At 37.3% G+C, this 25,897-nt stretch overlaps 2 protein-coding genes and 2 pseudogenes across 3 annotated transcripts in view; 2 read left to right on the forward strand and 2 right to left on the reverse strand.

Moving 5' to 3' along the window:
* Positions 1 to 25,897, reverse strand: part of LOC149034392 (uncharacterized) — a 382,461-nt gene that overhangs the window by 138,289 nt on the left and 218,275 nt on the right. The gene's annotated exons all lie outside the window — the stretch shown is intronic.
* LOC149034404 (uncharacterized) lies at positions 436 to 2,619 on the reverse strand. Its single transcript, XM_089194867.1, has 3 exons — positions 2,585 to 2,619; positions 2,018 to 2,346; positions 436 to 884 (listed from the first exon to the last, which is right to left on the reverse strand). The coding sequence occupies exons 1-3, from the start codon at positions 2,617 to 2,619 to the stop codon at positions 436 to 438; spliced, it is 813 nt and encodes a 270-aa protein (XP_089050993.1).
* Positions 13,242 to 20,366, forward strand: LOC149034405 (uncharacterized; annotated as a pseudogene). The gene is made up of 4 exons (XR_016183234.1): positions 13,242 to 15,514; positions 15,629 to 17,648; positions 17,681 to 19,820; positions 20,275 to 20,366. The product of XR_016183234.1 is annotated as an uncharacterized LOC149034405 (transcript).
* LOC149034406 (uncharacterized) lies at positions 19,907 to 20,921 on the forward strand (annotated as a pseudogene).

Consider the following 25,897-nt stretch of genomic DNA (forward strand, 5'->3'; position numbering starts at 1 on the left):
ATCTGCATGACAGAAAGTTATGCAACCAGTTCATTTTACAATAATAGCACATATAACAGTGTATCTAGTGCAATAAAGCATTTATTTTTACGTAACAAAAGGTGAGGTTGGCATTTTGAAAAACTCTTTGAACCCTCTCTGACTGAAGGCATTGCCATAAGCCATGTAATGTTATACCTTTTCTATTTAAATAAATCAGTAAGTTGAAAAGGGACCGTGATCCAAAAGCCTATTACTCTTCTGCACACTAATATGAAAAGCCAATCAATGCAAAAGGTAAAATACCAATAAAATCATCACAATTCATGTTTTTGCCATTTCAAACACAACAGTAAACAGTTTCAAGAATCAAACATGAAATCAATCCCTAAAAAAACATCCAGGGAATTTTAATAAATACGATCAGCCTCAGATCAGTCATTTCTTTTATATCAGTTAGTTCTTAGATAGTTTCTCTACAACAGACAAAAAAAGCTGTGACTGCTGCTGCATCATCATTTGGTATTGCTGCTGCTGTTGCAACATTTGCTGCTGCATATTTACCTGTTGTGTCTGAAAATTTCCAAGCATTTTAGCCATATTTTCAATTGCTGAGGCCTGTTTTCGTGTTGTTTCCAGATGCAATTCCATTTGTTGCTCCATTTCTTCCTTCCTCATTTTTAACTCTTCTTTTCTTAATTCATGGTCTTTCTCAGCTTTACTTTGTAAATAGAGCATGGTTTCAGATCCGGTCTTCTTGGGCCTTTTCCTGGAGCTTCCTTGGCTTTGTTCTGCCTCTTCGGAGTGTCTTTTTCTGGTTTGAGCGAGACTTTCTAAAGCCTTCCGACGGACTTCTTCGGCATCTTTACGATCTTTCAGACCTTTCTCCTGCTTTTCTTTTGCATCTGTGTGTGACGATACGTTTTCGCCCCGAACTGGGAAACTGACTCTTCGCGGACGGCACAATAACAACTGGGGGAAATAACTCTGTAGAGACGACTTGGCAGCGAGAACGGAAACTCGTCACGATTTCCTGGTACACGGAGATCTGCTTCGAGCGAGCTTATACGGACGTCAAGGATAAGACAATCTTTGGTTCCACAGTACTTTTATTCTAGGTCAGGCCAACAAGTGACATGACCTCTAGCATACTCTAGTTTGTAATCATCAAAGCTGTACAAGGTACTTGCTTAAGAAGTAACTGGTGCGAAGTGCTATTGTTACACAAATCGCAATATTTGGATAAGGACACAAAGGAGCGGAAAAAAGTCTCTTTGAAGCTAAACAAAACTACTTAAATATTCCATCTGTTTCTACGACGGATAGAATCTCAAAATAAAAAAAGACGGATGCAATAAACTCTAGGCCATTAAAGTAGGAAACCTAGGTGCGAATTTACAGCTCTGATATAGAAAACAATACCTATCTTAATTGCAGTAGCGCAGCTTAGGAAATAAAAAACGAAAAAGCAATTAAAAGTTTCTGCTTATTTATACAAGATTGGTTTGGAAACCATTGCATGAAAAGAAATTAGATTTACGCGTTTAAACTCAGCTGCTATCTACCATGAAAACCAATGTTTCCAGAAAGACCATTAACACTTATATTTACCTAAAAAACCCATGTACTAGATGACAAAAGTGCCGACAAGCAGGTGCATAGTAAAAGCGAGTAATCGATAAAAATCCATTCTAAAAGCCACTGTGGTTTTTGTACATTTTTATTTAACTACCAAAGGAAAAAAAACCTGAATAACCGAATATTCCAAATGTAAAAGTATATGAATATATTTTTAAGATGTTTATCCCGAAACCCAAGAAAACCCTAAATACAATATTTTTGTGATATGTCAACAATTTACTTTTTCTGGTTATAACTAATTTAAATAATCAACAATTTGAATAGAACAACTCGTTCACCATTCTTTACCGCTCAACCGGTCGAGTAAAAGAACGAACAAAATACAGAACTGGGTCTAAACCGATAAATAAATATAGAATTTGTCCTAAAATTAAAATACATAATTTTTTCCCCTGACATGTGCCGTAATTTTCTGATGCCTCTTCAGATTCTTCCATGATATTTTGCAGTAGTTGGTCTAATTCCGTTTCATCGACGCTTGACCCACTGGAGCCTTCCTGGGCCCTCATTTTCTTCTTATGTTTGTCTAACAGCAGCCTGTATCGATCCCTGACCGATTTCTGGTTGACATTGAAGGTAACTTCTTTTACTTCACAAAGGTCGCTGGCGATATTTGTCCAAGTGCTTCCACTTTGTGGGCTTCCTGGCTTGAATTGATATGGCTTCATGAATAGGATTTCTCGACAGAGAAATACGTCATGTTTCTCACTCCACTTCATCGGAGTACTACAAAACAAATACAAGTAATATTACTGGAAAAATTAGAGAAAGGAACGAATAAACGGATGCTAACGGCAGCCAACTCGACACACAACTACAGCTCAGTTCGAAAGCAGAAACTAAAGGAGCTGGAAGTTAACAGCTATTTTCGCTTCAAAACCTCAATAAATAATCGAGGCTTTTCTACATAGCGTAATTTATTGTTGAAGGAACAAAATAATCATTCTTTTGTCAGAAAACTTACTTTTTCTTTGGCGTCTTTCCTTCAGCGCTAGCCATTTCGTCGACGACTTGAAAACAACGATTTCGACGGCGTCGTCTGTCAGCGACGTGACTGAAATAATTAAATTTCGTATACACGCACGCGCAATGCATCATTTTTCGTCACGCACCACGTCCTACGAAGCGACGTCGTCCATGCGTAAGGTCCCTATTGTTTTGATCGTGCGCGGTTGTCTTGACCGAACGCACGGTTTGAATAATTTATTTTTGCACTTAATGCGCGCGCTTTGCTTCTGCTTAATTATGATAAGCCATCTAGTATTTACAGGAATCGACCAATCGAGCCAGCGAGCGAGCGAGTGCCATTCCCCCACATCGTATCTACAAATCGCTCTTGCGCATGCGCGCAATTCACGAGTTTAAAAAGGTTGATAACAACAGCTAGTGTGAAAAAAATCTAAATCGGGAAACCTTCTACAGTTTTTCCATACAAATACAGAGAAAATATTCCATCTTTAATCTCATTCTGTCACTCCCAGACTGACTTTTAAAAAAACTATTCAACTAATATCAAAAGTTGGTTTTTCTTGATGTAATACTATATTCTCTTGAATCATTCACAATAACATCATAGCACTTTAAAAGGATAGTTAGAAATTAGATCATGGAAGACAAAGGCTTCATGTTGGATAAACCATTTCATTTTCTCGACTATTACAAGTTTAAGACAAACATTTTTCATTAACAAATTTTACCAAAATCTAAGATTTTTTCGAGGTTATAAAAATTCCTCTGCCATCGAGTGTTCATTACAAAACATTTCAGTTTGTAAAGCGGGAAAATATTGTTTCTAAATCGATACCTTTTACTGTTCACCTTCTAAAATGTCGTGACAAATATTCTGATCGTGTGACTTATAAAACCAACTATAAGAAACTGAAATAAAACGCTCTCTGCTAAACAAAGATAAATGAAAATAGCTGTTGTAAGGAAGACGTGAAACCTTGATAGATAAAAAGAATAAATAAGTTTTTAAAACAAAGAGGGAACAACGGATGACAAGAGTAAAGATTAAGTTCAATTTGTTAAAAAAAAAAAAAGAATGGCCGTTAAAGAAACCCAACATCCATCGCTTTCCATCCTCTCCATGAATTAAACGCGCAAACAGATTTTCCCGCCTTGAATTGATATGAAATTTAATTCGGTGTGCGATTTGTATATATATCTACGCTATGCTACCATCGACACTGAAAAGCTTCATGCGACTCACGGCAGCGAGGGCAGAAACATTAGACGTAACTAAACCAACATTTCACAGAAAGATTAATGGCTTCGGATATGCCGAAAATTTTCATAGAAATATTTAAATTTCGAATGGCACAATTTCTTACGATGGTATCGCAAACAACATTACTTTTTCCGTCTTTCTAAACTGATTTGAACCTTGTTTTATTAAAGATAACCAACAAAGAACGGAAAATCAAAACGTAATGACATTTTACATTTGTAAACCTCTAGGGAACTTTTGGCACAAGCGTCTTGATCGTTTACCGAGTCGTTCGACATTAATTAATGAAACGAATTTGATTCAAAACGGCAGAACTACCGAGTTAAATGGCCTCTAATTCTTAACATGAAAAAGATTTTTAATCCTTGAAATATAAAATGATCTAAATAATAAAGATAATTTTTGCAGAACTACGTTCCTTTATGGCAAGTCATAATGTTTCTTATATCAATCATTTCATTATCAAATGTCTTAGTAAGGATAGTTCTAATTACAAAGGCGTCGAAATACGTATTGTAAAATTGATAATATGGCCCATTCGAATGATGAAACATCGTACTTACCACGAATTTAACTTTGAATGCTTTGTTGCTTTGTAAAGTGAAGCAGCCAACTTTAGAATTAGAATCAGCAGCATATGTCTATTTTAGTTAGATTACAAGTGGCGAATCTCAGCTCACCTCTGAAGGGCAGAAATTGAAGGCTCTCCCCTCCAACCACGTGGTCTGGATACTCTGTTGATTACTTGACTCAACTGATAGCCCGGAGGAAAGAACTCCACCTTCAGTCTGATCGGGGTGGGAGGTGTACCTCTTGAAACTTTCGGCTTATTTACATCGGTCTTCCAAAGGCTCCAAAAGGGAATTCACCATCGTCTTAAAGTTGCGTTACCTAAGAAAGTGCGTTACGCCATTGTGAGTCCTTTTTATGGTGCAAAGAATTTCCTTTAAGTAGATGGAAATTGCTTTACAGAGCTGACAAAAAATAACGAGGTGAAAATAAAACGGAGAAAATGGATGGCTGAACTTGGAGGAGATTGACACGGATTGAAAATGTCCAACTAAACCATAGCCGTCAAAATGGCCGAAACTCTTTCTTTTCGAAAAAAGAAAATTTGAGGAGATAAAGTGCGATGATAAAGCTACAAGATCATACATAATTTGATGTATATATATATATATATATATATATATATATATATATATATATATATATACATACATATATATATAACTAACTGCAGACAGTACTGTTTCGGCCTTCTGGGCCTCATCAGTGCAGTGCTGATGCTAGGATGGAGGTAAGACCATATAGCCACCCCAAGTGATCTCACATATGTGGGATCATCTAAGCCATGCCAGAGTGCTCAAACTAGAAAAACTGGTGAGCATGTATATATATATTGGAAGTCTGTGTATTGATTTTTTTCGTTTTGCAGTGCTCGATACGTAGGAGTAGAGCGCGATACATGTTGCGATGGGGAAAAAACAGACTATACTTTTATCCCTACAAGCCTGTTTCGTGATTGCTCACTCATCAGGGGATTTTATTGTTAAGAATATTTACACCATCGTTTATATACCTTATGCATTTGTATAATAGGCGTGTCGGTTAATTACGATGCTTAGTTCAATTGTTACGCAGTAACGCTTTGTTTCTGTGGCGGCATGACGACACGAGTTCATTACGTTTATTGGGTGATGATAATTCGGGTCTGCGGATGATGAGTAATTTTTCTATGAGGCAGAGGTTGCATCTTTTGTTTGCGCTGTTGTAGGGTGATCTTGATGAAAGGATGCGCAATGAAATAAAGTGGTTTATGTTATTTTCTTTTAAGGTACGTTTGCTGAGTTCGTTAGAGTTTCTGTCTTCTGTGTGTCGGAATGATGCGGTGTGGTTTCTGTATCTAGTCTTGAAGTCGTTTTCTGTCAGTCCGATGTATGTTTCAGTGGTGCTGCTGTCCTTACGTGTGACGGCGGCTTGGTAGATTAGAGATGATTGGAGGCAGTTCCCGTTAAGTGGGTATGTGTTCGATCAATTTTGGGGCCGGTGTTGTTTCTATCGTATATAAATGATATCACGAACTGTATAAATGCTTATTTGCGTCTTTTTGCCGATGACTGTATTCTATAAAGCGAAATTCAAAGTTCGCAGGACTGCTTGTCTTTACAGAACGACCTGGACCAGTTATCTTCATGGTCGAAAAGTTGGCAACTTAACTTTAAAAAATGTTATCATCTTGGAATAACATGTAAAAAGCTCCCAACCCTGTTTCAATACACTTTAAACGGTCTGCATATCTCCAAAGTTAACTCTACAAGGTACCTAGGTGTCACGATATCAAGCAACTTAAGCTGGAATACTCATGTAGATAATATTTGCAAAAATGCTAACTCAAGTCTGGGTCTTTTGCGCCGAGTGTTGGGTGGATGTAGCCATAAAGTTAAAGACACGGCATACCGTACTCTTGTAAGGCCTAAACTCGAATATGCGTCCTCTGTATGGAACCCATATAGGCAGCATAACATGAGCAAAATTGAATCTGTCCAACGAAGAGCCGCTCGATTTGTCTTTAACGACTACTCGCGTTATAGCCACGTTACACCTATGGTACAAAGTCTTGGTTGGGATTCACTCCATCACCGAAGATTTCTTTCACAAAGCACTATGTTTTATAAAATCTATATGGGCCACGTTGGCATATCACTCCCATCTGATGTCAGACCATCAAGAGCTCCAAACTGTCGTCCTTTCAAACAATTGAAAGTGAATAATGATATATATAAATACTATTTTTATCCAAGGACAGTAGTTTTGTGGAACAATATATCTCTAAGCTCTTCTAACATTGTTAATATAGATATATTTAGATCAAATGCTCTTTCATTTATTAGGTCGGTTTAGCCCATACTAATTTTATCTTTACGCTATTATATTATTTTGTTTTATCCAAGCTTTGTTTTTCTAACATTGTTAAATCTTAAACTGTATAAAAATTATTTAATTTTATTCTTTGTAATTAGTCCTCCTGGTTAGTTATTACTGATTCAGGAGTATCTCGATTAAAGATTAAAGATTAAAGATTATCCACGCATGATGAATTCTACTTCGTGGGTTTCGCACACGTAAGAAATTCGTACGTTTTTCGGTTCTAAGAGAAAACCAAGAACTGTTTTGAATAAAGCTTTCTTCCTGAAACGTTCAGTTTCGTCTTTCTTCTTGTTCATAAATTCCATGTAACACGAGATCTCCCCACACACTGATAAATTTGCATACTCACTTGCAATCCGATCTGCATACTTGTTTGCACACGTGCGCAAAAATTTATTGATTTTTGTGTGGGATTTCCCACACTTTGTCAACGCCCGCGAAATTTATTTCTTTATTTATTTGTCCACGAGAGAGAAGTGCTTGTCACGTGGTTTCTATTTGCGTTCAGTGAGCCGTGAAGACTGGATTCCAGTCGGCGTTTTTTCATAGTGTATTGTACGGCGGCCATTTCTCTTCTCAGTCGTTGGGTTTTGGAGAACTTATTCGGAATTTCATGTTTGTTTCTTGGGGATTTTGTTTCCAAGGTAAGGATAAGTCATTTCATATTTTCACAGGTTCTTTGCGTGCTCTAACTTTTCAATTTTGTTGTGGGAGCTTCACGATTAAGCTCTCACGAAAGGCGATTACGTTTGTACACCTGGTTTGTGTTCTTTCTTTCATAATCTGAGGCGTTTGTTTCGTTATTTCTTCAGGTGTCTATAACAAAAGATTTTTTCACGTAAGTCAACACGCTGAAACGCGGCTTGTGTTCAGTGCAGGTTGCACAGGAGCTTTTACGCTTTCACAAGCCAACATTTATCGGCTTGGACCTTCGGTGCGGGTTGTGTCAGATTGAAAGGAGTCATTGTACTCTCGTAAGCCAACATTTGTCGGCTTGAATGTATTTGTGCGGGTTGCGCTTCAAAGAGTCTCAGGGTGTCTCAAAGTGTCTCACGAGTGTCTCAAAATGTCTCACGAGTGTCTCAAAGTGTCACAAACTGAAAGAAACTATTGTTTGCCTTGAACTGTCAAGAGTGTTATCTATTTTAATAAACTGAGTTTCTAGTTAGTTGGATTGTTGTTGTTGCTCGCTCAAGCACACAAGTAAATATGGGGATCTCCATTGACCAATTCCGTTCAAGGATTGGATCTCATGAAGATTTACATCCTGATTTTAGTGAAAACTATGACCTCTTTGATGATCTCAACATTTCATCAACATCGCTGAATAATGAACCACTGATATTGAATGAATTACCTGATTTTGATTTTCGTCAAATGGTCCAGACACCCGATAAAGAGCAAAAAGAATTTTTTTAACACATTTTACATCAGATTAAAACCTCAGAAACCCCTTTCTACTGCTTCCTCAGTGGACGGGCTGGTGTTGGCAAATCGCATTTAACAAAAGCTTTGTATCAGGCAGTGCTTAAGTATTATAACACTAGAGCTGGTGATGATTTTCATCAGATCATAGTTATACTATTAGCTCCAACTGGTAAAGCTTAAGGGTGACACTCTTCATAGCACTCTGGCCATTCTTGCCAATCAATCACTGAGAAATTACAAACAGCTTGATTCAAGTAGACTAAACACTTTGAGAAGTCAATTGATTTTTGTTGATGAAATCTCAATGGTAGGAAATGGTATGTTTGCAATACAGCTAAACAATAGGCTTAAAGATATAAAAGGCTGTAGAGAGGATTTTGGAGGTGTGAGCATAATTGCTATTGGTGACTTATTCCAACTAGAATCTGTTATGGATGCTTATATTTTCAAAGACCTCAAAAATGTAGATTTATGCTGTTCTTTCTCCCAGTTTATGGCATAAACACTTTAAAATGTTTGAACTTAATGAAATCATGGGTCAAAGAGACAGCAAATTGTTTGTAGAATTACTTAATAGGTTGCGTAAAGGTAAACACACAGTAGCTGACATTGCAAAACTTAAAGAGAGCTATACAAGAAGACATCAACAACCCAATAGATGCAGCTCACCTATTTATACAGAATGCTAAAGTAGATGAATTTAAACAAAGGACCCATAATGCAGCCACAGGAAACAAATTCACAATAAATGCTCAAGATAGTGTTATTGGAGCTATCTCTCCAGAGCTAAGAAACAAAATACTAAGACAAATACCCAATGATCCAAGAAAAACAAAACAGTTAGCCTCAACCCTTTGTCTTGCTGAGGGTGAAAGAACACACCTTGTCATGAATGTACGAACCGAAGATGGCATGACAAATGGTGCTGGAAATGTTGTTAAACTGGTTCAGTTACATCAACAAACCAAACCATCTGGTATTGTATGGGTACAATTTGACCACTCAGATGTAGGTCAGAAAACAAGGAATGAAAAAAGACATTTGTATGTACAATGAATTGAACACACATGGATCCCAGTAAACCCTGTGACTACACAGTTTGCGGTAGGTAGAAACAGAACAGCACAAGTTGTTAGAAAACAATTTCCACTGCGTCCCGCAGCAGCAAAAACAATTCACAGGTCACAAGGTGATACTGACAGTAGAATTGTTGTGGATTTTAGTACCAGAAATACTATTCCACACATACATCATATGGGACTCAGTAGAGTGACTGCTATAGAAGGCCTATATATTTCTGATTTGTGTGAAAGCAAGATTGCTGTTAATCCAGATGGAGAGATTAAGAACAACTGCAAAACTTAAGCTTTGCATCTCCCTCTCCATGACATAACATTTTCCCTTCTTAAACTGTGTTATCTTAATGTAAGGTCTCTTCACAAACACATAGAAGATATACGTAAAGACTTAATTTATCTAAGTGCTGATATCAATATTTTCACAGAAACAAGATTTAATTCTCAAGATAATAATGACATGTATGACATTGCTGGTTATGTTCTCTTCCGTAATGATAACCTTAATTCCAGCAATGGATCAAGGTCTTATGGTGGTACAGCTGTGTACAGTAAAATCCCATACTTACCTGGATACCCCTATTGTCACAATATACATGGTGTTGAAATAACAGTAATTAAGTTAGCAAGGTTTGACGATTGGACAATCATAGGGATATATCACTCCCCAAACGTGCCTGTAAGACAACTTTATGAAGCAATAACTGAGGTATTAAATAACATTTCACCAGACAACAATATCATTACTAGAGACTTTGATATAAATTGGCTTGTTGAAACAGACAGAAGACCTTTGTATAATTTACTAGTGAGGGATAACCACTACAAACAGTTCATATCAACTTATACAACTGACAACAACACTGTAATTGATCATATATATATACAAATATATCTAACATTGATATACAAGCAGATGTTTTAGAAACACATTTCACAGATCATAAAGCTGTTTGGGCCTCATTTCACGGTGTCCTATAACAAATTACTTTATCATGATGTACATTGTTTTTAAGTTAAGAGAGCAACGAAAGAAGGCAGTAAATAGTTATGAAAAGAGTTGTTTCTCTTTTTTCAGAGGAATTTGTAATGAGAAACTTGCAAAACTATTAATAAGGAAATGCTGCTTATTCATTTGGTACCAGAACAGGCCTTTTAAAATTAAGTTTGAAGTCATCTTTCTAAGAGTTGTCCAGTTTAAGAACCATTTACAAAAGACAAAAATAAACTACATAACACAGTCCTGAAATTTCAAGGCAGCTCCCTCAGCATCTTGGCTAATTTCTAACTGCAACCTTTATTGACAACCCTGCATTAAACAACTATTCCACAGTTAAGTCTGCAACCCCTCCTGAAATACTCCAGGATACCAAAAAAAAACAACAACAAGCAAACAAACATATTAGTGAAGTGAGCAAACAACCACATGCGTGACTTTCACGTAATATAAAATTCGTGATTGCAGCATTCCCACGTGCGTAAAGTGCTTGTAACTTACGGGAAACACACGCATGTTACACCAAAAAAACCCGCGTGTAGTACAAGAGGCCGATTACTCGCAATTTCTCGTGGTTTTGAATTTCCCTTTTGTTTTTCAGAACACCCTTATACCTGTACTTTTTTACACCGATGCGATAGAAATTAATTGGAAAAACATTCCTTGAAATAGGAAGTCGTCCTGTATTTTCAGCGAAAAAGATTGTCAAGTGATCAAAACAACACCGGCCAGATTATAGTCACGTGCTCGGCAACGACTTGTGGAAAGCGATCATCTTTCATTCTTACCATCAAAACAGTCACGCTTGCATAGAAGAATAACAAAACGAAACGATTACAACGGAAAGACCCAAATTGGCGTAGAAAGAAATAATGGTGCAAATTACCATTTTTTTATGTCATGTGTACATGTTTCCGTGAGAATTTCTGTGTCAACAGCTTGCTGTCACTCACAAACTCTTCGTGATTCTCGCTGGTCCTCGTTATGTTCAGCGCATGGACGATTCGAAGACGCTTCAAATTTGGTTTTTAAGTTGATCATAGCACTAATTTGAAACACTTGAAGTCCATTTCAATATAGTAATTGTCGAAACAGGCGTGTAAAGACAATAAATATCGCAACGATCAGTGCAATCATAATAGCGCCACGACTTTGGACTTACTTCTTCGGAAGGATAGATCTCGAGTTCGAAGCCGACTAATTACGAAGAGTCCACGCCAATTTGCAAATCGCAGAGCGCCCACAAGAACTCGTTTCTACGCTATCGTGTATCCACGAGTTAAAAAGTAGTAGCAGAAATTTTTTCAATTTTTTTTCAATGACTGTTACGAAAATATTTACTGCTCCAAGTATTTCCAGTATTGCCGTATAAACAAATAAATAGCCTAAGCCACCAAGAGGTAATTTATTTGTTGAAGACGATTACCAAACGTTCAAAAACACGCCAAAAAGCTTCCAGGGAGGGAAGGAAAGGCATATTGCCTGATAAAAGGAAAAGTTAATACCCCAGATCCCTCCTGTGAATCTGTATTTGTTCAAATAATTCCCACACAAAAATTACTATTCAGACTGTTGATTCCAGGCCTAATATCACCCCTGTAGTACAGTTGACTCACAGTGAGCGACAGGTTCGCTTCCGCTCAAAAACCCCTTCCAAACCGGCTTTGTCAATAAAATCCCACACAAGTACGCATTGCGGACCTATTTTTATCTTTTATTTTGATTGCCAACGAGCCAGCCGAGCGAAGACGCTCAGCTGGCGAGGCGGCAGAGAATAGTGCCGCGCGAAGAATGGTGTATGCGAAAAAATTCTCGATCGGCATTGAAAAGTGTAAGTGTAAGGTGTAAGATGTAAGAATGTCTCAATTTAAGCCAATTGCAAGGAAGGAACTATTCAAACCAATGAAAAGACGTGTTACATTGTAGTTTTTAACCAATCAGGAGGCGGTACATCTAGACACTTTCGCGTGGTTGTTTGATGAGCTTGTTCGTGGAAGCGTCTCTTCGTTTGGTTTGAAGTGCAAGCAGCTCGATCTTGTTGTAGAAGGTGAGTGTTTTCTTTATTGTGGTCGTTATTGAATTGTAAAGAATTTCATAGGCTCAGAATATACAGTGGTCAAGAGACCAATAGCACTAGCGTGTTATACAGCGGTTGAGAGATCAATAGAACCAGCGTGTTCGCTACTGACTTGAACCAGCGAGTTTAGCAATCAATAGGACCAGCGTGTTCATCAATTAAACTAAAACTTCAATCGACCATCGTTCCTTTACAAAACTCTTTATCTAATTCGAATATTGAGGAAAACTGTTGAAACTAGTAAGAGCAAATCCAGAGTTCAAATTCACTGTATGAGATACGAAATCGAACCAGCGTGTTCACCACAGAATTGAACGAGCGTGTTCATCAATCGAACTAGCGTATCAAAGAATTGTCGTGATTTCGCCAACGTCACGTTCGCCAACGTCTTTGGTCGCTTCGCCAACGCGATGAGTCGCTTCGCCAACGTCCTACTGGTCACTTCGCCAATGCCAAATATCTAGTAATAACTTAGTAAACCTTATAGAAGAACTTAAGGAAAAGGTTGCACACACGCGACTTTATTGCTATAAGTTAAATTCAGCAACATACAGCGCCGGTGACGCGTGGCGTGCCGTGCATTTATGTGGGCCCACTGTGTTTTAAGTTGCGCGTACAAGAGAAGGAAACTAAGTCCGAACAAAATAACGGAAGGAAACTAAGTTCGAACGGGGAAATCAAGTCAGCTCAGTCAAGTAAATAACACACAGAAGCAAGAAGAAGTAATGGTAAATTTTTATTTCGAGTAAACTAATACATTGGCGAAGTGACCAGTAGGACGTTAGCGAAGCGACTTTTGGTTTGGCGAAGCGACCTAAGACGTTGGCGAACGTGACGTTGGCGAAATCACTCGTTGGCGAAATCACCAGATACCGTATCAAACTGAAAGTTCATCGATCGAAGTAGCTTGTTTCCTCTCACTTTGCTCAGAATATACAGTGGTCGAGAGACCAATAGCACTAGCGTGTTATACAGTGGTAGAGAGATCAATAGAACCAGCGTGTTCGCTACTGATTTGAACCAGCGAGTTCAGCAATCAATAGAACCAGCGTGTTCATCAATCAAACTGAAACTTCAATCGACCAGCGTCCCTTTACAAAACTCTTCATCTAATTCGAATATTGAGGAAAACTGTTGGAACTAGAGCAAATCCAGTGTTCAAATTCAGTGTTCGAGACACGAAATCGAACCAGCGTGTTCACCACAGAATTGAACGAGCGTGTTCATCAATCGAACCAGCGTATCGAACTGAAAGTTCAGCAATCACGAAATCGAACCAGCGTGCTCACCAGAGAATTGAACGAGCTTGTTCATCAATCGAACTAGCATATCGAACTGAAAGTTCATGAATCGAAGTAGCCTGTTCCCTCTCACTTTCACTTTGCACTGAAAGTTCGATTGAGCAGCGTTGACGGACTACTCCCCTCCAAACAGCGTATTCACATACGGAATCAAAGCAGTTTGTATATTTCTCGCACTTATCAATCATGGTGTGTTTATGGTACTCAGTACTCACAATATTTTTACTGAAATTACATCATTACAATGTAAATACTGGGGTTAGTACGAAGTTTTCCTACGGATGCTCAAGTTTATATTATTTTTCATTTAACAAGAACATAATACGTATTATGAAATATAGCGGAAAATATTTACAAAGGAGAATTCCCCATGCCTCACACGGAAGCTTTAATCCTTACATTATAACAAATAAAGAAGCGCATATTGTAAATGGAAACATAAGTGTCGGTTACATTAAGAAGAATGAGGCCACCTCTTCCAATCAACAGTTGCAAGAGACGAATAACAATCGAAGACATTTTATGAATTACTGCTTAACACACTCGGGCAGGTTTTCTTGTGCAGTTGACTCTTTTCTTGAACTCACTTTTGCTATTTTTAGAGATTCTTTGCAACGTGTTGAACGTAATGAGTTTTTTCAAACGTTATTTGAAGCATGTGTGCATTTGCAAAGTTGTCATGGGGAGACGGATATGACCCTTATTCGAGAACCTGTTTGGGCTTATTTGAGACAGCATTGTAACTCATTTGCTACAATGTCTGCAGATGCTGTATTTAGTGACATATTCAAATTAAGCACAGTTGGAGTTATGACCGATGAATTGCAATCCCTTTTTTTTGGTAAAAGAGAGCAATCAGTCAGTTTGCTCATTGTGCAACAATGCAATCATAAAAAATACAAGTATATTTGTTATTTATATTACTTGCCAAAACTGGGGTCATAGCTTATTTGACAATTATGTTTCTGAGGCAATACTTCCAAGTAGCAAAGCACTTTTCTGTGGTCTGTGTCAACAGCATTCTGGGAATGTTTCATTGCTACAACATTTTGTTATCCTTCCAAAATTTTTACTCATAGAACTTGCTTCAACTTGTATCAATAAAGTATACTTTCCCCACATCATCGATGTGTTAGGTCAAAGTTATGAACTAAAAGGCATGGTACGCTGTGCAAGTCATCATTTTACAGTGGCTATAAATAATCACACTGAATGGATATATATTGGCGATTTGTGTGTGTCAGTGAGAAGTTTCACTTCAATTCAGGATCTTTTGAATAATTACCCTAATGGTTGGTTTTTTGCTGTGTTTGAAAAGTGTTCATCCACAATTGAAACTGATTTACAGCCAAATAGCCCAATTGAAGCATTTCCAAAAGACAAATACTATGAAACCATGCAGGGTGGAACTCAATCTCAGGTGCCTAATGTGTTTTTTAAATCAGGCAAATTGAGCTCTTCTTCATATCAAATTGAGGAAGAAAGTAAACAAGATGATTCGTTTACTAACAAAAAAAGGACACAATCAGAAATAAAGGAAGCTGATAAGAGACTTAAGTTGGATACACAACAAAAATATCTAAAAAAATACAGAAACAAAAAATCAGATGTTACAAATGGCATAGGTAAATTAGAAGAGAGAACTAATGAAAATGAGTGCAGGTGGCAGCATAAAAAAAAATTGACTACAGATGAAACGGATAAACTAAGGAAAAGGATCAAGAACAAAGCATACATGAAAGAATATAGAAAAAAAAATAACATTAAGAAACAATTGACTACAAATGAGGCAGATAAACTACGAAAAAGGATTAGGAACAAAGCATATATGAAGGAATATAGAAAAAAGAATAACCTTATAAGAAAAAATTGACTACAAATGAAGCAGATAAACTAAGAGAAAGGATCAAGAGCAAAGCGTACATGAAGGAATATAGAAAAAAATAACATTAAAAAAAACTTGACTAGAAATGGAGAAGCTAGACTAAGAAAAAGGATAAAAAACAAACAGTATGTAAGGGATTATAGGAAAAGGACAACATTAAAAAAAATGCCTACAAATGAAGCAGACAAACTAAGAAAAAGGATTAAGAACAAAGATTACATGAAGGAATATAGAAAAAGAAAGAAAAGTGACCAAAACAATTCTGGAAGTAAAATGGAAATTGTTAATAATCAAACTACTTGTGAAGCAGGAACACAGTTCGTTGAAAAAAAACAAAACAGTGTCCTGTGGTAAGTCAAGATAAGTATCTTTCACTGTTTGATGCTAAAACATATGGACAACTTCACCATCAGGAGTGGGCAGCAATTAATATAAAGAGGTTTCATGAGTCCATGATTTTCAAAATCTGGCATTGCCGAGTTTGCCATGAAGCATGGCCATTGTCAGTAAAAAACAAAAAAGAAGCAGACTATGTTTGTATAAGATGTGTAAGAGACAAGAACAGTATAAAAAAAGTTCTCTGCTCAAAACAGCATGATACCAGCTCAAGTTCCAAAAGAATTACAAGGTCTAACCCAAATAGAAGAGATGTTAATTGCTCGTGCTTTTCCAGTTATCAGTGTTTACACAAAGCCAGGTGGACAAAGAGCTTATAAAGGTCATTGCATTAATTTCCCCCAAGATATCCAGGATCTTGCAGACACACTACCAAAATATCCCAAAGAACTCCCTATAATAGTAATAATAGTGGAAGGCAAGAATAACACTTCTAAAGATTTAGTTGTTCAAAGACAAAAAGTTTCTATGGCTCTGCAGTGGTTAGTTGATCACAATCCTGTGTACAAAAACATTAAAATTGATTATACTTGTTTGTCTTCCCTTCCAACTGAAGGAATTCCTAGTGACTTGCAAAAGGTTCATTGTACTAAAATCAGTGACGATGAAATGGATCCAGATAGAGGTCCACTTGATAGTGATGAAATACCATTCAATCATGAAACAGACTTAAGCAGCACTGTATTAAATCCTGTTGTTTTGAAGCCACAAAAGCAGCTAATAAAAGATGAACTATTACAACACCATAAAACTGCATGGCCTAATAGGGGAAGCAAACCTTTAAATGAGTTCAAAATTCAACTACTAGCAACAATGGCTTTTCCCACTCTTTTCCCTGATGGTACAGGCGATCCAACTAATACTGCTACAAAGCGACATGCAACCTTGGGTGAAAAAGTAAAGCATTTGATAAAGTTTGCTGAAGACATCAATTGTGAATGGGTGTACAGATTTGCAAGGCATCCACGATTTGCTTACTGAGCATTCAATATGATCCAAAGACACAGACTTCTTGGTCAGGGTAGTATATTTCTTAAACGAAATCCAAATGAAGCCCACCTAACTGTTGTACAACTAAAAAAAATACTTACTACCAATAGCTATTCTTCACTTATGTCTAAGCTGATGCATTATGCCAAAAACATAACTGGTAGCACTGGTTATTGGCAAAAGTCAAAAGAAGCTTTGAAAGCTACAATAAGCCAAAAGGGACCTCCAACAATATTTTTTACTTTATCATGTGCAGAATATCACTGGCCAGAATTTCACAAGCTTTTGAGCAACAGTTTCACTGAAAAACTGACTCCAGGTGATAGACACAAAAATGTTTTAAACAATCCACATCTGTTAGATTGGGTCTTTTCAGAAAGAACTGATCGGTTTGTCAAGTTTTGGTTGAAAGAATCACTGCACTCTTCCTGGCATTGGTATAGATAAGAATATGCAGTCCAAAGAGGATCAATCCATTATCATGGAGTTGCTAAATTAAAAAATGACCCAGGATTATGTACCCTCACTGAGAAGGCCCTCAAGGGATACTTAGCTTCAAAATTTAAAAGTGAAAACCAACATGAACTAACTAAAGAGCAAATTGTGAATATTGACAACGAAATACAAGAAGGCAAAGAGGCTGAGACAATCCTTTGTAGATATGTTGACTTTTTGATGTCAACCTGGAATCCTTCTTCTCCTGATGATGGATGGTCAAAACCAGAAATGATGATGATGCATGGGATAACCTTCCACAGGCTGATGAGACATACACAACATGTTGGAAAAAATTCTTGCTAACTGATACTGCAAAATCCTTAGTCCCTGATTGGGAAACCAAAATGCAAGATGTAAACAACTACATATGCGTAACACCTTTGAATGAGGATTCTTTTGAAGAAGATTACAACACCAAAAGTGAAAGAGAAGAGTGGATGCTTATGGCAGAGTTGACTATTCAAACAACTGATACTTGTGAGAAATCTACACCTGTACCACATGCATATTGGCATCAAGTGTATCAGTATTTCACAAATGATGAGATAAATGCAATGCCTACATGGATAAACAGAGAGAAAAACAAGAATAGTGCTCACCATTCCTGTGAAACAAGAATCATAGATACTTCAACTTTTAGTAGAATGCAGCAAGTAGCTTATCAAATAGTTTCCAATCAATTTGCCAGTGGTGAACAAAATCCCTTGCGCTTTCTTATTATGGGTGTAGCAGGAACAGGGAAAAGCTATCTCATTGATTCCTTAAGAAATTTGCTTCAGGAAAAATGTAAGGTTTTAGCTTACACTGGAAAAGCATCATTCAATGTCAATGGAGTAACGCTACATTCACTGCTAAAATTACCTATTGGTTCAAAGAGACATTGGGATTTAAAAGGAATACCTTTGCAACAACTGCAAAGTAACTTTGAAAACGTTCAATATTTAATAATAGATGAATACTCTTTCGTTGGCCAGAGTTTGTTCGGATGGATTGATAGTCTTTGCAGACAAGCTACTGGACGAACAGACATGACATTTGGCAGCATATCTGTCATTCTCGTCAGTGACATAGCTCAGTTACCACCAGTAGGTGACAAACCACTTTACCATTCTATGCCAAAAACAGAAAAGCAAATTCAAGGTTTTCTCCTATATCATGAATTCAAGAAAGTTGTTAAATTGACAGTTAATCAAAGAGTTCAAGGAAATAATATTGAACAATCCAATTTTAGGGAAATGCTAACCCGAGCTCGCCATGGTGAATCAACTGAATCAGATTGGCACTCTTTAATTTCCAGAACACCGGACAAAGTGCACAATGTGAATGAGTTTGAAAAGAATTCTGTAAGAATTTGTTATCATAAGGAAAAAGTCGCAGAATTAAACATTAGTAGACTTAAAGGCTTGGGTCAACCAATAGCAATAATTAAAGCTCGTCACTCTATTGGAGCACAAACACTTAGTGCTGATGACATGGGAGGCCTTGAACCTATAGTTTACTTATCAAAAGGAGCAAAAGTAATGTTAACGATGAATCTATGGACTGATGTTGGCCTTTGTAATGGAGCATTAGGCACAGTACTTGACTTTGTGTATGCTGAAGGACAACAACCTCCATGTCTTCCAATATGTGTATTGGTTCAATTTGATGATGAATATAAAGGACCATCAGTTTCTTCTCTGTTTCAAAGATGTGTCCCAATTTGTCCCATCACCCAAGTTTCAGAAAGTTTAGGAAAAAAATATGAGAGACAGCAATTGCCATTAAAATTAGCCTGGGCGATGACAATTCATAAATGTCAAGGTCTGACCCTCTCTAAAGCTTGGATTGATTTAGGATCATCAGAAAGATCTCCTGGAATTACATATGTTGCTTTAAGCAGGGTAAAAAAAATACAAGATCTTCTTATTAAGCCAATGACACTAGAGAGGTTACAAGCGGTCAAAAAGTCTACTAACTTTAAGTTTAGATTAGAAGAAGAAAACCGTCTTGATATGTTGGCTAATGAAACACTGAATTCACATCTCAAAATATCTTTAAAAAAATTTTCGTATATGTCACTCTTTTAAACAAATCAAAGCGATCAATGCATGCATAAATATTTCTTTTACACTTAAGATTAAAAGATAAAAAGTCAATTACAATTCAAAATCAACTTTGTACAATTTTGATCTTGTCTCCCTGTGGTGACTGGTTCCAAATATTTTCAACAAACATTTCACATTTCATATTCTACTCTAAAAAAAAGGAAATGCATTGTCAGTGCTTTCTGCTTACAAAATCTTTGATATTTCAAAAAAAAAATGTTTCTGCACTGTTTGAAAATTTTCTTTTTCTTCAGTTTCCAGATCTCTTGTCAGTCAATCATGTCAAAAGAAAATACAAACTCTGGTAAGTACCTGTAGCTTTAATTTACAATGTTTGGTTTTTTGTGGTTCTCCATATTCCTGTTTTCTTCACTTGGAAAGTAGGTGGGGAGGGAGATTGAATGAGCAAGAACTCGTCTGGCCTCACCATACTAGATTGCATCTACACAAAAAATATATTGCCATTTCTAAAATTCAAACCTTACTGACAAACGCAATTTCACTACCATCACTGAAATCTTTGGTGGCTCCTCCCAACTTCTGCTGTCTGAACTGTGCTGAATGATTTGATTTGATTTGATTACTGCACAATTGACAGTAGTCACGAGCTGCAAAGAGCTGCAGAACATTTGATTGACAGTACCAAAAAACCATTTGTTAGTTATGAATTTTACAGTCCACATGTTATTAAAAGATGCAGTAACTTATTGTGATCAACATTTCATGTCTAACTTCAGTTTTTATTTCCTCTTTCTTAGATAATCACCGTGGCTACATTCAGAATTTGAGTCCTATAAAACGCTCACGAAATCAAAATCAGTGGTATGATTTTGATTTACAAACCAGCCCATCAAAATTGAGACGAGTTGTAGGATTTAATATTGCAAACCACTCCATGCTACAAGAACATGAAGCGTCAAAAACAGCTGTAACCCTCAAAAACACTAAGCAAAACAGCAACAATGACATCATATTCAACCAGCAATCAACAGTAAGGGTAACACCAACCTTTGATATTGATTTTGATTACAAACCCATCAACAAATCCCAAAAGACTGAGCCCTCAACTCAGCCTGCCAAGAAGATTACACTTGAGGAGCTCCCCACACTCCAAGTCAATCAGAAAGTAAATGTCACTGCTTCCATTTCACTGGGAAATGAAAACCCTAAACCTGTGCAATTGAAATCCTCAAGTGAAATGACAACTGTAAAGGAAGACTGTGTCCTGGAGGATGAAACTGGAACTGCTACTATTCATATATGGGATCCACTTTTCAAGAACATCAAGACTGGCACCACATATGAGTTTCAAAACCTTACTATAAAGCACTTCCAAGGGATCACTCATCTGGGAACAACCCCCACAACAACGTTTAAAGAAGCCAATCAACAACTGAAACTTTAAATTAACAAAACCACAACATAGGGAAATCCAAGCATAATGTAACAGTCGGAATGGAGACTAGAAACTGACACTGAAATCAATCAACATGACCATCTCTTTTAAATACTTTAACTTTTTAAACTTCGCTTGCCGTTGTTTCTTGTCATTTCTGCGGCCGATTTTAAGTTATTGACTGTACCATAAAAAACCTAAAATCGCTCCGATCTCGTTTAAACACTGTACAACAAAAATTAACACGAAATAAGTATTCAGCCTTATCTTAAAGAGGAAAGTAGTATTTTCTAATCACTGAATTTACATCAGTTGATTTCGCTTCAGTTCCTAACCTCCATGCAAACTCCAACACTGCACTTGAATCTCCCGTGAGCTAATATAGATTACAACAGCAGAAAAATCCATATAAAAAATTTAAACGATCAATCCTTCACAACATGAGACTTCCTGGAAGTATCAAAACAAATGGGAACTGACAAAACTAAGACTGCGTGACGCCACATGTTTATTTTCAAACTTCGAGTCCTCAATAAAGAAACAATTTTACTCTCTTTTGCTGCGCTTTAGTACATATTGGAGCGACTTAAACCTACATTTGACCATACCACTAAAGCACTGACAGAGTTTGGCATAAATTTATTTCTCTTTCACCGTTTTATTTCGTGTGTGAGATCAAAACGGATATTTGCATTGCAAGGAAATTGTTGTCATTCATTGAACGATGATTCCCAGAGCTAGTAACCTAGCATATCAAAAAATAATATCTCGCAAAGACCGGTGATTAATCGAGACCTAAACTAGTATCAAGCGGCAAAACATAGTACAAACGCGTGCACAACCCGCCAAAATAATACAAAGCCACCCAAAAGTAAACATCCAGCGTCGCGCAGTCTCGTGCGCCTTTTATCGGTTGACTCAACGAAGATTAATTTAACGTTGCGCGAAATCCTTTAAGATCTGCTCTTATCACTCTCGAACATGTGAAAATGAGCCTTAATTTATTCAGAAATGCTGACAAACTCTTTCAAAGGAAAAGACTTTAATAACTTCAAGGTCTTAACACCATTTGAAGCTAAGGCTAACACTTTGAAAAAAAACATTTAAGCTCCTGGCTGAAGTGATGTATAGTTCAAAACGACTACAGTACCCTAACAACAACCAAAATAAAAATAAGCTTATATTTGCCTCACGTCCTTTTAGATGTAAACGGCACATAACAACAACAACACAGTTTGTTTATCCTCGGACTTACTTTGCAGCGACTGCATTAAGGACAATACATTTGTCACTGTTATACGTAATCGTAACGATTTCAATTAACAGCAACATCTCTTCCACTTCACCATCAGTAAGATTCTTGCAGTAGGGGACCAGTTTTTCCAAAACATCGTTGAACACGGTAACGTGAACAGGACTGCCATCAGTAACCTCCATAACCACCGAAGCATAGCGACGAACGGGGCAGTCCACAGTTCTCATGGAATAGCCGCATCGGTCACATCGCACAACAGGGGTTCCCATCGCTTGAAGAATCTTTCTGGAACACTTCCTACGTTGAAGATACGACTCTACCTTCTCAACACACTGAAAACTTCGGATCGTCAAGGGGCTTGAAGCAAATCCTCCTCGTATTTCTTCTTCCGTTGCCAGCGAGATTGCTGACAAACATTCATTCATCTCTTCCGCTCTGATAGTACTGCTCATCACTGTAGAGACTTTCTTCTTGCCCAACCACCGTCGAACTTTTTCAGGAGATATAGTGTACGCACGGCAAACTTCCACAGCGGAGATATGACCCTCCCATAAATCCAGCTCAATTTTACCCGTTTCATCCGCAAACAAGGGGTTGGCAACTTTCAGCCCCCTAGATTTTGTCACCGTTGGCTCAGCTACACCAACTATTTTCCCGCGGATGGACATCAGGTCTCCCTCGTTGGATTTGTCAATGATTTCTCTTACCGCCATTCTCTGCTCCTCATCATTGCTCCCTACTTCCTCGAATTGAAAGGAGTACTCCGTTGGTTGGGGTGAAGAAATTTTGGTCATATCATTGATGATGACTTTGGACCCATCCGACGTGTAAGTAAATCTCTGCAGCTTTACTGGTGTGCGCGACCGCTCACTATCAACCAAAAGCTTTCTCTTGGTCTTTGAGTATATCAGCGCGGGTAGCTGCGTATCACTTGAGGTCTGAAGAACCATTGTCGAATAATCCATAGTGTTCCTCTTATTCCTTCTGGACTCCGATACTTTGTGCACGTACGCTATTATGGCATCACGACATTCTTAGGTCTTCCACAGTCCTTGGTCTTCTTTCTTATACCGCTTTTGGAAGACATTCTTACAACATACCCTAAGCCTTATTGCGTCATATGGATTTCTGCTTGTGGCAAAGGTTTGGCAACTTTCCACGAGGGACAACACCCTAAAATCTAGTCCCCTCAACTTAGCTCCAAGGACCTCCCATTCACGCCCCTATAGAAAGGGGCCTTCCGTGTGCAAAACGTGGCTCCGAAAATACATAATTTGATTGGCTGGATTCTAAACTAACGTCTTAATTAATTTAACACTGATTTTCTTCTCAAAAATTTCAGCTACCTCACCTCTTACTAAAACCATTCGATCGCAGCACCTACAGCCGATTATTTTATTTACTTAGCACCCTCACTATCTATGTTATTTTTCTCTATAATTGAACGCAGTGTAATGATGGTTTTAGTATTTTATTGCAAAGATATGTTAGAAAAGATAACGATGCAAACAACCCAGCAATTCTTAACTTTTTTGTTGTTACCGAAAGAACCAAGTTAATTGCAGCGCATGCGTAATAAGTAAAAAAATTGGGATTGAATGAAAAATTGCTTTCTCGGAAATACGCCTATTTCTTGGTAACCACTCGTTGGAATTTCACGAAATTTGGCGCGAAAATACTTTAGGAAATAAAAAACAGGAGTATTGAGAAAAACTGAACTTTAACAAAGGAAATTCTAGATATCCCAGTGAACCCTCAACAAGGAATAATTGAACATCTCTGTTTAATTATTAGTAAAATGGTATTAACATGTGATTATCGTCACAAGCTTGTTCATGCAAATTATAAAGAGAATCTAATGACTAGATTTTCTATAAATAAACAAAACCAATTTTAAAGGCCTGTTTATATTTATTCGTGTTGCCATGGCAGCGGCACATACGTCAGCTTAACAATCTAAAAACTAACGTTTGCGTTGTTAACTTGCTTGCTGCCATTTTTGACGACCGAGGGTCAAGGGTTTTAGAGAAAAAGGAGAATGAAACGCAAGTATCAAAAACTGTTCAGCCACCTTAAGTATCAGCAAACACAAATTCTGCCAGCATACACTATATACATTTATTCAGTACTGAGCTGGCAATGCATTACAGGGCAATTTCAAATATGGCTGCTTTTGGCTGTTTTGTGACCGGAGAGAGACTTTGTTGCCATGTTTTGACTCATATTTTTCACGGCAAAAGCGAAAAAAGACCAGATTAACAGTTGTTTTCACTTTAATTTATTGTGTGACAGATTTTATGACCGTTTCCATGAGAAACATCTCAGCCGGTCAGAATGACCGCGAGTCAGAAAAAACCTCAAATTTACTCAGTGGCATTGCCCCCGGACATGTCCACGATGACTGGCGATGGTCGTACAGGCTTGTCGATGAAAATTTTTATTACCTTGTTTCTTTGCTACATTAGCGAACACTGTACTACTGCTCGTACTCTGAAAATGACAATCAACCACAAAATTCCCTAAACCAGATAACATTAAACATAATCCAAAAAATCATATAAGTCATCTGTCAATTCACGAGTTTGCTCACAGAGCACTTTGATACATTTCTTCAGTATAATTATGGGGTTACGCTGGAGCTCCGCTATAATTTTGCACCGGATTGGTGTGAGTGCGGAGTGGTGCGAGTTTTTCTGGACCAATCACAGAGTGGAGTAAAGCAAAACCATTGTAATCTGGGATTATTTTCAACACTCGATTGAAAATTGTTCTATTTAGTTATGTAATCATTTTTTCATATCCATGTATCTTGTTCGAATTTTCTTGTAGGCGTTGTTTTGCCTTTTTCGGACTTGTTTCACAATATTAGTTGATGAAAACCATAAACTACTCGCCTAAACCAAGTATTGCCTTTTGCAAGCTAGTGTATCCTACGTAAGTAATTTTAGCGAATATTTCTAAATAAACTTAGAAAACTTGGTAACATTCAATTGACCAAAATATCATAATTTCCTGGTAACTGACACAGAAAACTTTGGAACGAAACTCTTTGGAGTCTTGTGTTACGAAAAATTGTCTAAGTAAAGTCCCAGAACATTCTAGAACCCGAAGTCATCTAGACGTGACCTTCTAGTAAAAGGAACATTCTGGAACGTTCTATTTCTTACGTAATTGTTCAAATTTAGAAACCGTGTCAATCGACTAAATTTAGTTCTTTAGAGAAGTTTCTAGATCCTTATACTTTATGTATATAAGAGCGACAGTTCCATCGAACAGAGAGAGAGATTTGCGAAGAAGCTTAGTGCTATAAAAACAAGAAGTCAACTACGTGGAAATAAAACAGTTTGTTGTTGTTTTGTCTAGGAACAACTCTGCTCTGCATCGACACTCGTAACATCTTGACACATTACTAACACTATGCAATGAAACCAATAACACCTCTAAGCTGTTAGAGAAGGCCCATGAAAAAAATTTTATTTCCTTTACTGTGTTTGTGTTTACGATGAACGTGACAGAAGATGACTCAAATATAGATATTTCATTACAAAATAATAGTTTTAAAGCTATTTTCTTTAATAAGCACAACGATTAATGATTGAAATGAATTGTTAAATGATAAGTCCCATTGTCATCTTCATCATTTAGTTTGATGATAAGCATAATAGCCTAAGTGTATCGAGGCGCATCTCAGCTCTTCAGATGTCTACCAGTTTTCAACCTAAAAGTCGTA

Source organism: Pocillopora damicornis, chromosome 14 (genome assembly GCF_964200805.1).
Source record: "Pocillopora damicornis chromosome 14, jaPocDami1.2, whole genome shotgun sequence".
Classification (NCBI taxonomy): Eukaryota; Metazoa; Cnidaria; class Anthozoa; order Scleractinia; family Pocilloporidae; genus Pocillopora; species Pocillopora damicornis.